General features: G+C 43.5%; 1 protein-coding gene across 1 annotated transcript in view; it reads right to left on the bottom strand.

Annotated features, from left to right (window-relative positions):
- LOC115111887 (protein Niban 2-like) overlaps positions 1-13,539 on the bottom strand; it is a 57,805-nt gene that overhangs the window by 24,751 nt on the left and 19,515 nt on the right. Inside the window, exons 2-5 of the mRNA XM_029638413.2 lie at positions 10,479-10,609; positions 7,331-7,459; positions 5,500-5,605; positions 4,821-4,988 (exon numbers count right to left, since the gene is read on the bottom strand). Of these exons, the coding sequence (XP_029494273.1) occupies positions 4,821-4,988; positions 5,500-5,605; positions 7,331-7,459; positions 10,479-10,609 (534 nt within the window). The remainder of the gene's footprint in view (positions 1-4,820; positions 4,989-5,499; positions 5,606-7,330; positions 7,460-10,478; positions 10,610-13,539) is intronic.

Below are 13,539 nucleotides of genomic sequence, written 5' to 3' on the forward strand. Positions count from 1 at the left end.
CTCCCTCACAGACTGTGCTGAGCATGCCTACTAACAACTCAATTAAGTCACATAACTTCTATTAAGCCAGCACAGATTTTGGAATGGGAGTGCTTAGTAAGTCAATCCATGTGCTTTGAATGACCCATGTCAATCCCAAAAGGCACTCTGTTCCCTATAGTGCACCACGTTTGACCAAGGTGTTCATATGAACCCTCTTACTCCTCTCCCACAACATTCAACTCCCCCTGGAGTACTACCAAAAGGCACTGTGAGTCCTGTGTTGAGGAGTACCAGAGCATGTGAGTCAGAGGGAGCCTTCCTCTCTCTCTTCTGTTCTCCATCTCTGGTTGTATTGACTGCCTGGTCTGGTCTGTACCACTGACAGCTAGCTCACCTGTCCATGTACAGTGCACGCAGAGCGAACTCCAGCAGCAGGTAGGGTCGCCCACAGCCAGATCTAGGTTCAACTACCCTTTGAAATCATTTACAAATACTTCATCTGTGCTTGATTGAGCTTGCCTTGCTCCATTGCTCCATGGACCAATGGAATAGTCCCTAACCCTGCCCATCTGGCACTTGTGGCAGGCTAAAGCAAACGCAGACAATATTTCAACAATTTCAAATAGTACTTAAACCCAGGTCCCGTCACAGCTGCTCCCTAATACCAGAGTAGCCATAACTCAAACAGGGGGAGAGATATGAGTGAGGTAGTTTACATTGTAGCAGTGTGAAGTACACTGACTGGTGGTGAAGTGATGTCATCTGAACCCACTCATCCCAGGCACTGTGGCTTCTAGCTGTTCTCTGCTCACCAGCCTCACCGTTTCATGATGGCTCCCATGTTTCTCATGCAAGATCCTATCCACATATGGGTAAAATAAAAGAGCTTAGTAGGTTTTGCAGTCCAGGGCATCATGTTAACTAACTTCTAGGGACCTATTGATAGTGTCTTGGGTCGGTTAGGGCACCCATGTTGGCTCTGAAGAGCCATGCAACAACGATGCTGGTACAGCCTAAAGTATAACTACATAGATTATACATAGTTCTATGGTTTTGGCATGACTTCATTGGGCATGAATCCGCTTCTCTACAGTATAATTAGCAACCACAGCACACGATCATTGACATCTGCAGTAACATGCAGTTAGTTAGCTGTAATATCCTCAAGTGGACTGAGTCAGAAACTCCGGTGGAAAGGTTTTGACTATGGAATAGACTGCATGTGATGTCGGCTGTTTACCTGGTCCCCGTAACGACAGCAGAGACATTTTGCCGGGAGTACCTGCCTTCCACTCTTAACTGTCCGTTTTGTTGCACCGCCTGGTGAGCTGCCGCTGACTTCTGACCATATTTCTGAACTTACATGAAACAGTATGTCACACACATGATTCCCTATATTTAAGTTTGAGAACGGGTATGTAAAACCACAGGTTTAACATTGACAGGCACTTGTCTGTGCATGTGTCACACGGTCTTGTTTACAATTCGGTGCATTGTGCAGGGCAGACAAAAAGGTTGGATAATCAGAGCCTAGACTCATCCACGGGCATGAAATACAAGCAAACAAAGCTAAACAATGGAAAAAGAGGAAGACTGTCGGAAGGGCAACGCATCTAAAGTTAGGGAGTAACCAATGAATATGTCAATTAGTGATGCATCTTGCAAAATGGAAAATTGACTTCACAGGGAAGTTGAAAGGTTATTACTGCAAGGCATATTTTATGTTGATTCAACCTCCAGAACATCAACAACTAGTCTAGCTACATAACCAAACCCCAAAAGGGGTGCCTTTTGCATCCCTTTGATATTATAAGTGGAAATTGTGCACAAATATTGCATTTAAAAAAAGCCTGTTATATTAAATGAAGCGCCCTTTAATATAGAGCACATGGACAATTCTATAACTCGGACTTGCTAAAACTCAAATATATCTTCCTGACTTTAAAGCTTGCTAAAATGCCAACATTTCTCAGAGTTTTCACCGTCATTTTAAGGGCTGTTATTATTTGGTTTCTTTGACTACAGCGAGTGATTTCATGTGGTTGGTGATTCATTTCAGGTTAATAAAAATGTGTCCCTCATTTTAAGGCCAACCTTGTTTTAATATGGCGAAACTATTCCTTTAAAATAGAATGATAAATTCAAATGAAACATTGAACGTCTAATAGTTCAATCATAGTGTAAAAGCAGGTGAGCTGGTTTGGCAAAAAAACAAACATATTTGTGGTGGAAAACTGAGCAGGTCGAGCATAACACATCAGCCCTGTTACCCATAGATAGACTATAAATGTTTTTAAATTGAATAGTCCCTCCCTGTTGCACAGAACAAACTTCCATTCCCCCTGTCACAAGGGGATTTATGGCTTTAGATAAAGTAACACGGTTGACAATCTTATTTGGGCTTTAATATGCACTTACTATAGTCATTTTATCATTTAACCTCGAGCTAAACACTTCATGCTCTACTTCGAGGCAATCAACCTGGGTCCTCCAATGAGGACCTCCACTGCTGAAGAGGACTGTGAGCTCTCGACCTCTGTGGCAGGCGTAAGTAAGACGTTCAAGCGCGTGAACACTCGCAAAGCACCCGCACCAGATGGTAACCCTGGCTGTGTCCTCAGAGCTTGCGCAGACCAGCTGGCGGGAGTGATTAAGGACATATTCAACCTTTCCCTGTGATCCTTCAAGATGTTCACCATTTTCCCTGTACCCAAGCAAACGAAGATGACCCTGTAGAACTCATTTCAGTCATCATGAAGTGCTTTGAGAGGCTGGTCAAGGACCACATCTGCTCCACCTTACCTTACACCCTGGGCCTGGTACAGTTTGCATACCGTCACAACAGATCTAAGGACGAAGCAATCGTCATTGCTCTGCACAATGCCCTGTCCCACCTGGACAAGAGGAATACTGTACATATGTGTCAATGCTTTTTGTTGAATACAGCCCAGCTTTCAACACCATAGTCCCCCTCCAGGCATGTCACTAAGCTCAAGACCCTGGGTATGAATACCTCCCTCTGCAACTGGATCCTGGACTTCCTGACAGGCAGACCCCAGGTGCTAAGGTTAGGCAACAACACCTCCGCCACGCTGACTCAAAACGGGGGGCCCCACAGGGGTGTGTGCTCAGTGCCCTCCTGTACACCCGTGACAACGCACGACTCCCAACACCATCAATAAGTTTGCCAACGACATGGCGGTGGTGGGCCTGATTGCCAAGTCAGCCTACAGAGAGGAGGTTAAACAGCCTCTCCCTCAACGTCAGCAAAACCAGGGAGCTTGATCGAGTATTTTTTAAATCATTCTGCTTAAAACATGTAAATAAATGATGCCTTGGTGGGGTGGGATATGTTGTATTGAAGCTCTTTATTTGTATGTTTTTGAATTTGCGAACATAGAGACATTGACATCAATACAACATATCCAGCCCTTTATCCCCACCACCCACCCCACCAAGGCATCATTTATTTACATGTTTTTAAGCAGAATGATTAAAGAAATACCATTTAAATTAAATAAATAATATACACAAAAGAGAAAATACAATGAATAAAATAAATTAGGTCTCACAATAACAATGGAATCTTATCTGCACACTGTAGCCAGTGACATAACTGCCTATACTGAAATAAAATTATAGTTATTCTCCACTAGCAGCTCAAATACCATCTGGCCAATACAGTGTCCCCAGTCCTGGCCCCAGGGACCAAAGGGGGTACAAATCCCCGCCCCTGCATCCAACGCATTCGACTCCAGACAGAAGTTTGGTAACGAGTTAGTACGCCCCTATTGACATTGACAGGGCTGTAGTTGAGAGGGTGAAAAGCTTCAAGTTCTTCGGCATGCACATCAAAGAGGACCTGACATGGACCAATCACGCCAACACCGTAGAGAAGCCAGCGCAACAGCGCCTATTCAACCTCAGGCTACTTAAGACAATCAGGGAGTACAGGAGGGGGCTGATCACACCCCCCGAAGGCCCCCGTGTTGAGAGTCAGCTAGGCGGAGGTGGCCCTCAGATCCTCAAGATGTTCTACAGCTGCACCAAGAGAGCATCTTGACAGACTGCATCACCACCTGGTATGGCAACGCCCTCAACCGCAAGGCTCTACAGAGGGTGGTGCAGGCGTCCCAAAACTTCACTGGGGGCGAGCTCCCTGTCCTCCAAGGAATCTACACCAGGCGGTGTTTGAGGAAGGCCCAAAAGGTTATGAAGGAATCCAGTCACCCGAGCGATTGACTGTTCACTCTGCTACAGCTTCTATCACCTTCAGACTGTTGAACAGATATCCTTAGCGGTCTCCCTGAACAGACCTGCACCTTGTGACTATTACACCCTTGAGACCATCTTCACCTTAGAGACTATTTGCACTCTCCACACATCCAACCCTTACACACACACACCACACATTGTGTGCAGCTGCATTCTGAATTGATGATTACTTGTGTGCTGCCAGCTGTGGGCAGGGTTGAAACAAACCTAACCTTAATTTACGTTGTGATGCAGTCAAGACTGACCTTTTGACCAAAATGATCCTATTTACACTTAGTAGTGAATTTTGTCAGTAGAACAAAACTTTATGATTCATATCAATGCCTCATGGGCTGTTTTCAAAAATTTAGTTTAGGGGCAGTTGCTCTTTAAGTTTAACAGATGCTCTTTATGACAGACTTAAAATGAGGTGAATTGGTGGAATGACCCTAAGATCTGTGGAATTTTGTGTTTAATATGTGCTCCACTACCACATAATTAAATGTGAATTATATGATTTTTATGGGCTCTACAGTGTGTCTAGGTTTGAATGTTTGTTGAATGTTTGTGTAGGTTTTACTCACCATCATTGGTATGTCTCACGCAGTCCTGAAAAACTGCATGCCACTTCTTCTGCTCTTTCTCCGTTACCACACAGAAGTAGTAGTGGCGGGCATACGGGTGCCACAGGATCAGAAGGAACTCTGTGGCACACTTCAGGAAGGGAGTGTTGCCCACTTTAGCCTTTACATCTGAAACACACGCATTCCTCTATCAGTTGGTGTCCACATCGCCCTTTCTGCATGGTTTTGCAGAAAACACACTGAAAACAACTTAAAGGCCCAGTATAGTCAAAAAGCAGATTTTACTGTGTTTTATATGGTATTTGAATACTAGTAGTTTAAGGTAGTTGGGGCGGCAGGTTAGCCTAGTGGTTAGAGTGTTGGACTAGTAACCGGAAGGTTGCAAGTTCAAACCCCGAGCTGACAAGGTACAAATCTATCTTTCTGCCCCTGAACAGGCAGTTAACCCACTGTTCCTAGGCCGTCATTGTTCTTAACTGACTTGCCTAGTTAAATGAAAATAAAAAGTAACACTGTGAAATAGCCTCAAGTTCTTCAGAACATCAAATGACATTGAGATGTTCATAATCAGGACAGTATTAAGCCTTCCAATTTAATGGATTATATATGACAATTGGGTGAGCAGTTGCAACATGTGCCTCACGCCCACCCCTGGTTTTCAGGCGTAACATGTTCTCACCAGGCAGGCTATTGTTGAGTAGCTCCAGGTACTGATCCATCGAGGTCAGCACTTTGTATCCGGCACAGTTGATGGTTCCCTTGGGGTGCAGCCCTCTCTCATGAGACTGGACAGGAACACAAGGACATGGTAGACTTAAGAGAATGATACTTGCAGATATAGTAGCATTTTATTAGCTAATACGGACATAAAATACACCATCATAATGCAACTGAGCTAAGGTGTGTGTATTATATATATAACACACAACCAGTCAAAAGTTTGGACACACCTACTCATTCAAGGGTGTGTGTTTATTTTTACTACATTCTAAATTGTAGAACAATAGTGAAGAGATCAAAACTATGAAATGACACATATGGAATCATGTAGTAACAAAAAAAAGTGTTAAACAAATCAAAAAATATTTGAGATTCTTCAAAGTAGCCACACTTTGCCTTGATGACAGCTTTGCACACTCTTGGCATTCTCTCAACCAGTGTCACCTGGAATGCTTTTCCAACAGTTTTGAAGGAGTTCCCACATATACTGAGAACTTGTTGGCTGCCTTTCCTTCACTCTGCGGTCCAACTCATCCCAAACCATCTCAATTGGGTTGAGGTCGGGACCTGTGGAGGTGAGGTCATCTGATGCAGCACTTCATCAATATCCTTGGATAAATAGCCCTTACACAGCCTGGAGTTGTGTTTTGAGTCATTGCCCTGTTGAAAAACAAATGATAGTCCCACAAAGCACAAACCAGAGGGGATGGTGTATTGCTGCAGAATGCTGTGGTAGCCATGCTGGTTAAGTGTGCCTTGAATTCGAAATGAATCACAGTGTCACCAGTGTCACCAGCAAAGCATCCCCATCCCATCACACCTCCTCCTCCATGCTTCATGATGGGAACCACACATGCAGAGAACATCCGTTCACCGACTCTGCGTCTCACACGTTTGGAACCAAAAATCTCTAATCTGGACTCACTAGACCAAAGGACAGATTTCCCCGGTCTAATGCCCATTGCTCGTGTTTCTTGGCCCAAGCAAGTCTCTTCTTCTTATTGGTGTCCTTTAATAGTAGTTACTTTGCAGCAATTCGACCATGAAGGCCTGATTCAAGCAGTCTCCTTTGAACAGTTGATGTTGAGATGTGTCTGTCACTTGAAATCTGTGAAGCATTTATTTGGGCTGCAATCTGAGGTGCAGTTAACTCTAATCAATGTATCCTCTGCAGCAGAGGTAACTCTGGGTCTTCCTTTCCTGTGGCGGTCTTCATGAGAGCCAATTTCATCATAACGCTTGATGGTTTTTGCGACTGCACTTTCAAAGTTCTTGAAATGTTCCATATGGACTGACCTTCATGTCTTAAAGTAATGATGGACTGTCATTTCTCTTTGCTTATTTGAGCTGTTCTCACCATAACATGGACTTGGTCTTTTACCAAATAGGGCTATCTTTTGTATACCCCCCTATCTTGTCACAACACAAATAATTGTGTCAAACGCATAAAGAAGGATACAAATTCCACAAACAAACTTTTAACATGGTACACCTGTTAATGAAAATGCACTCCAGGTGACTACCTCATGAAGCTGGTTGAGAGAATTCCAAGAGTGTACAAAGCTGTCATCAAGGCAAAGGGTGGCTTACGTTGAAGATTCTCAAATGATTCCATATATATGTTACTTCATAGTTTTGAGATCTTCTCTATTATTCTACAATATAGAAAATAGTAAAAATAAAGAAAAACCCTGGAATCAGTAGGTGTGTCAAACCTTTTGACTAGTACACTGTGTGTGTGTGTGTGTGTGTGTATAAACGTGGGACATTTGAATTAAATTCTCCCGTACCGCTTTGTTGTCATAGTAGTTCATGTTGTAGGAGTCAGGAACGAAGAGGAAACGGTTTCTCCATTTCTTGTTCTCCTCCAGAAACTGGAACAGAGCTCCAGAAAAGATGGACCTATTCTCCAGCGGAGCCTGAGTAGGACAGACAGGGGAATCAGTACACATCCCAATGATGACTGGCATGAACGGACATCACCTCTGTGTGGATAGAGCCATATTCATGGGCAGTATATTTTTACGTCAACAATAAATTCCATGATTTTGTAATACTCCAGAAAGCCAAGGAGTGGCCTAAAACTTTAAGCCTTTGCGTTCCTTTAGAAACATCAGGCATACTTATAATGCATGCCATGTGTGATACTACTGTCTGTACGTGATATCTCAACTGTAGCCTAGACACTGGAGTAGTGTTGTTTAGTTTACCCAATCATAAGCCCACCCAGTCATTATTGTTGTTCTCAGGAAAACAGCAGGCATTTCTCAAGAACCTCACTTACTCACCAAAGACAATTAAACAACTTGTATCCCAAATGACTCCCTATTAATCTTGATGGTTGTACAGTCGTCTCAAATAAAACTGAAGGACCTCGGTGTTACTCTGGACCCTGATCTCTCTTTTGACGAACATATCAAGACTGTTTCAAGGACAGCTTTTTTTTCATCTACGTAACATTGCAAAAATCAGAAACTTTCTGTCCAAAAATGATGCAGAAAAATGTATTCATGCTTTTGTTATTTCTAGGTTAGACTACTGCAATGCTCTACTTTCCGGCTACCCGGATAAAGCACTACATAAACTTCAGTTAGTGCTAAATACGGCTGCTAGAATCCTGACTAGAGCAAAAAAAATTGATCATATTACTCCAGTGCTAGCCTCCCTACACTGGATTTCTGTTAAGGCAAGGGTTGATTTCAAGGTTTTACTGCTAACCTACAAAGCATTACATGGGCTCCTACCCATCTTTCTGATTTGGTCCTGCCGTACATACCTACAAGTACACTACGGTCACAAGACGCAGGCCTCCTAATTGTCCCTAGAATTTCTAAGCAAACAGCTGGAGGCAGGGCTTTCTCCTATAGAGCTCAATTTTTATGGAATGGTCTGCCTACCCATGTGAGACGCAGCCTCGGCCTCAACCTTTAAGTCTTTACTGAAGACTCATCTCTTCAGTGGGTCATATGATTGAGTCTAGTCTGGCCCAGGAGTGTGAAGGTGAACGGAAAGGCTCTGGAGCAACGAACCGCCTTTGCCGTCTCTGCCTGGCCGGTTCCCCTCTCCCCACTGGGATTCTCTGCCTCAAACCCTATTACAGTGGCTGAGTCACTGGCTTACTGGTGCTCTTTTATGCCGTCCCTAGGAGGGGTGCGTCACTTGAGTGGGTTGAGTCACCGACGTGATCTTCATGTCTGGGTTGCCCCCCCCCCCCCCCCCTTGGGTTGTGCCGTGGCGGAGATCTTTGTGGGCTATACTCAGCCTTGTCTCAGGATGGTAAGTTGGTGGTTGAAGATATCCCTCTAGTGGTGTGGGGGCTGTGCTTTGGCAAAGTGGGTGGGGTTATATCCTTCCTGTTTGGCCCTGTCCGGGGGTATCATCAGATGGGGCCACAGTGTCTCCTGAGCCCTCCTGTCTCAGCCTCCAGTATTTATGCTGCAGTATGTGTCGGGGGGCTAGGGTCAGTTTGTTATATCTGGAGTACTTCCCCGGTCTTCTGTGTGAATTTAAGTATGCTCTCTCTAATTCTCGCTTTCTCTCTGAGGACCTCAGCCCTAGGACCAAGCCTCAGGACTACCTGGCATGATGACTCCTTGCTGTCCCTAGTCCACCTGGCCGTGCTGCTGCTCCAGTTTCAACTGTTCTGCCTGCGGCTATGGAATCCTGACCTGTCCCAGACCTGCTGTTTTCAACTCTCTAGAGACAGCAGGAGTGGTAGAGATACTCTTAATGATCGGCTATGAAAAACCAACTGACATTTACTCCTGAGGTGCTGACTTGCTGCACCCTCGACAACTACTGTGATTATTATTATTTGACCATGCTGGTCATTTATGAACATTTGAACATCTTGGCCATGTTCTGTTATAATCTCCACCCGGCACAACCAGAAGACGACTGGCCACCCCTCATAGCCTGGTTCCTCTCCTAGGTTTTCTTCCTAGGTTTTGGCCTTTCTAGGAAGCTTTTCCGAGCCACCGTGCTTCTACACCTGCATTGCTTGCTGTTTGGGGTTTTAGGCTGGGTCTCTGTACAGCACTTTGAGATATCAGCTGATGTACAAAGGGCTATATAAATGCATTTGATTTGATTTCCGTAGTGGTGCACTACTTTTGAAAAGAGCTGCATACGGAATAGTGTTGCACTTCTGATGCGGATCAAGACTTCGGTCACTTCCACACAGCTTCATGTAGTTACAGTAGCATTCTGAGTGCAGCGGTAGCACCAGACAGAATGTAACAGTTTCTCTTTAAGAAGGTAATGGCACTGTGCAGGCTTGAAAAAGGTGAATTAAACCATGGCTAGAGACACTGGACATCCCGGAGAATACAAATAAAGAGTTTACTAGGTGTGACGCCACTCGCCCTAAAGTCAACTGTAGCAGCTGTTCAAGCGTACTTCTCACTATGTCAGTAGCACGGTTAACTTGAGATCTCACTGCAGATGAGGTCACCACGAAACAGCATGGCTGCTTGTTCTTCACTAGCCTGCTAGCTAACATCTGCTACACAGAGACAGAGCCATACAAGGGAAACTGAGATCTTTCCATCCGTACCATGTAACTCTAAAGCAGACTCATTTGGCTGAAGTGGAAGTGGCCTTCAAAAATCAAGGCGACTGTCATTCTGTATTTATAATAAACCACCTCGTGATCTAAACACACTTAAATCTTCAGATCACACTGAAAGCATGGTAGTGTAAATCAGCATCTGTCCTGAGTCCCTCTTAAGACTGCCATTCATTTGATGTAGTGTGATGTGAGCTCCAGGTTCAACATAATGTGGGCAAAGTGTTCCAAATGTCAGCACTTCATGAGAAACTGCAGATATTATTCCATCGCCTTCTCGGGGAAGGCACAGTAGGAATAAAGGAGTATGGAAGAGGGGAACAAGAGGAGGAGAAAAAAACAGGGACAGGAGAGGAGGACGTGTTCATTACCTTACGGCGCAGTAGCTGTGGCTGGGGCCCCCCTCCTCCCTCAATGTCAAAACGGACCTTGTTGAAGAGGGCCACTGCATACTGCTGCTCATACAGACGGCCAAACTCTCCAATCACCTCGCCTGTCCGGGCTGCATGGGGAAGGGAGGAGAGGCGGGGTCAGTTGTTACAAATTAAGTGGTGTATAATGACACAGCCACATGCTCCAAACAAGAGGCTCCTGCTCTATAGGCCATTCTGGCTCCGACAATGCTTACTTAATGACACATTCCCCATGTCAACAGTGATGTATTAGTTAGTGTACTCTGAATTAATATGTTACAATTGAGGTCGGAAGTTTACATACTCTTAGGTTGGAGTCAGTAAAACTCGTTTTTCAGCCACTCCACAAATTTCTTGTTAACAAACCATAGTTTTGGCAAGTCGGTTAGGACATCTACTTTGTGCATGCACAAAAAAAAATCCAACAATTGTTTACAGACAGTTTATTTTACTGTGCCACAATTCTAATGGGTCAGAAGTTAAAATGCACTAAGTTGACTGTGCCTCTAAACAGCTTGGAAATGTCCAGAAAATGATGTCATGGCTTTAGAAGCTTCTGATAGGCTAATTGACATAATTTGAGTCAATTGGTGGTGTACCTGTGGATGTATTTCAAGGCCTACCTTCAAACTCAGTGTCTCATTGCTTGACATCATGGGAAAATCAAAAGAAAATCAGCCAAGACCTCAGAAAAACAATTGTAGACCTCCACAAGTCTGGTTCTTCCTTGGGAGAAATTTCCAAACGCCTGAAGGTACCACGTTCATCTGTACAAACGATAGTATGCAAGTATAAACACCATGGGAACACGCAGCCATCATACTGCTCAGGAAGGAGACGCGTTCTGTCTCCTAGAGATGAACGTACTTTGGTACGAAAGTGCAAATCAATCCCAGAACAACAGCAAAGGACCTTGTGAACATGCTGGAGGAAACAGGTACAAAAGTATCTATATCCACAATAAAACAAGGCCTATATCGACATAACCTGAATGCCCGCTCCGTAAGGAATAAGCCACTGCTCCAAAACCTCCATAAAAAAGCCAGACTACGGTTTGCAACTGCACATGGTGACAAAGATCGTACTTTTTGGAGAAATATCCTCTGGTCTGATGAAACAAAAATAGAACTGTTTGGCCATAATGACCATTGTTATGTTTGGAGGAAAAAGGGGGAGGCTTGCAAGCCAAAGAACACCATCCCAACCGTGAAGCATAGGGGTGGCAGCATCATGTTGTGGTGGTGCTTTGCTGCAGGATGGGACTCGTGCACTTCACAAAATAGATGGCATAATGAGGAAAGAAAATTATGTGGCTATATAGAAAGCAACATCTCAAGACATCAGTTAAAGCTAAAGTTAAAGCTTGGTCGCAATTGGGTCTTCCAAAGTTGGGTCTTCCAAGCATACTTCCAAAGTTGTGGCAAAATGGCTTAAGGACAACAAAGTCAAGGTATTGGAGTAGCCATCACAAAGCGCTGACCTCAAACCTAGAGAGAATTTGTGGGCAGAACTTAAAGTGTGTGCGAGCCAGGAGGCCTACAAACCTGACTTAGTTACACCAGCTCTGTCAGGAGGAATGGGACAAAATTCACCCAACCTATTGTAGGAAGCTTGTGGAAGGCTACCCAAAACGTTTGACCCAAGTTCAACAATTTAAAGGCAATGCTACCAAATACTAATTGAGTGTACGTAAAATTCTGACCCACTGGAAATGTGATGAAAGAAATCAAATCTGAAATAAATAATTACCTCTACTATTATTCTGACTAGAGGTCGACCGATTATGATTTTTCAACGCCGATACCGATAGAGATTATTGGAGGACCAAAAAAGCCGATACAGATTAATCTGCCGATTTTTTGACAATTACAACAATACTGAATTAACACTTATTTTAACTTAATATAAAACATCAATAAAATCAATTTAGCCTCAAATAAATAATGAACATTTTTCAATTTGGTTTAAATAATGCAAAAACAAAGTGTTGGAGAAAAAAGTAATATGTGCCATGTAAAAATGTGTGCCATGTAAAAAAAGCTAACGTTTAAGTTCCTTGCTCAGAACATGAGAACATGTGAAAGTTGGTGGTTCCTTTTAACATGAGACTTCAAAATTCCAAGGTAAGAGGTTTTAGGTTGTAGTTAATATAGTATTTATAGGACTATTTCTCTCTATACCATTTGTATTTCATATACCTTTGACTATTGGATGCTCTTATAGGCACAATAGTATTGCCAGAGTAATAGTAATAGCCCTACCTGGGCTCGAACCAGGAACAAGTCTACAACAGCCACACTCGAAGCATCGTTACCCATCGCTCCACAAAAGCCGCGGCCCTTGCAGCGCAAGGGGAATAACTACTCAAAATCTAAAAGCGAGTGACGTTTGAAACAGTATTAGCGCACACCCAGCTAACCATTTCACATTGGTTACACCAGCCATTAGGCTGATAGGCTTGAAGTCAAAAACAGCGCTGTGCTTGCGAAGAGCTGCTGGCAAAACGCACAAAAGTGCTGTTTGAATGAATGATTACGGGCCTGCTGCTGCTCAGTCAGACTGCTCTATCAAATCAGACTTAATTATAACATAATAACACACAGAAATACGAGCCTTTGGTCATTAATATGATCGAATCCGGAAACTATCATTTCGAAAACAAAATGTTTATTATTTCAGTGAAATACGGAACCGTTCGGGTATTTTATCTAACGGGTGGCATCCCTAAGTCTAAATATTCTTGTTACATTGCACAACCTTCAATGTATGTCATAATGACGTAAAATTCTGGCAAATTAGTTCGCAATGAGCCAGGCAGCCCAAACTGTTGCATATACCATGACTGCGTGCAATGAACGCAAGAGAAATGACACAATTTCACCTGGCTAATATTGCCTGCTAAACTGGATTAGTAGTTATAACTAGTGATTATGATTGATTGTTTTTTATAAGATAAGTTTAATGCTAGCTAGCAATTTACCTTGGCTTCTACTAAATTCGCGTAACAGGCAGGCTACTC

The sequence above is a fragment of the Oncorhynchus nerka genome, linkage group LG27, assembly GCF_034236695.1.
Source record: "Oncorhynchus nerka isolate Pitt River linkage group LG27, Oner_Uvic_2.0, whole genome shotgun sequence".
NCBI classification, from domain to species: Eukaryota; Metazoa; Chordata; class Actinopteri; order Salmoniformes; family Salmonidae; genus Oncorhynchus; species Oncorhynchus nerka.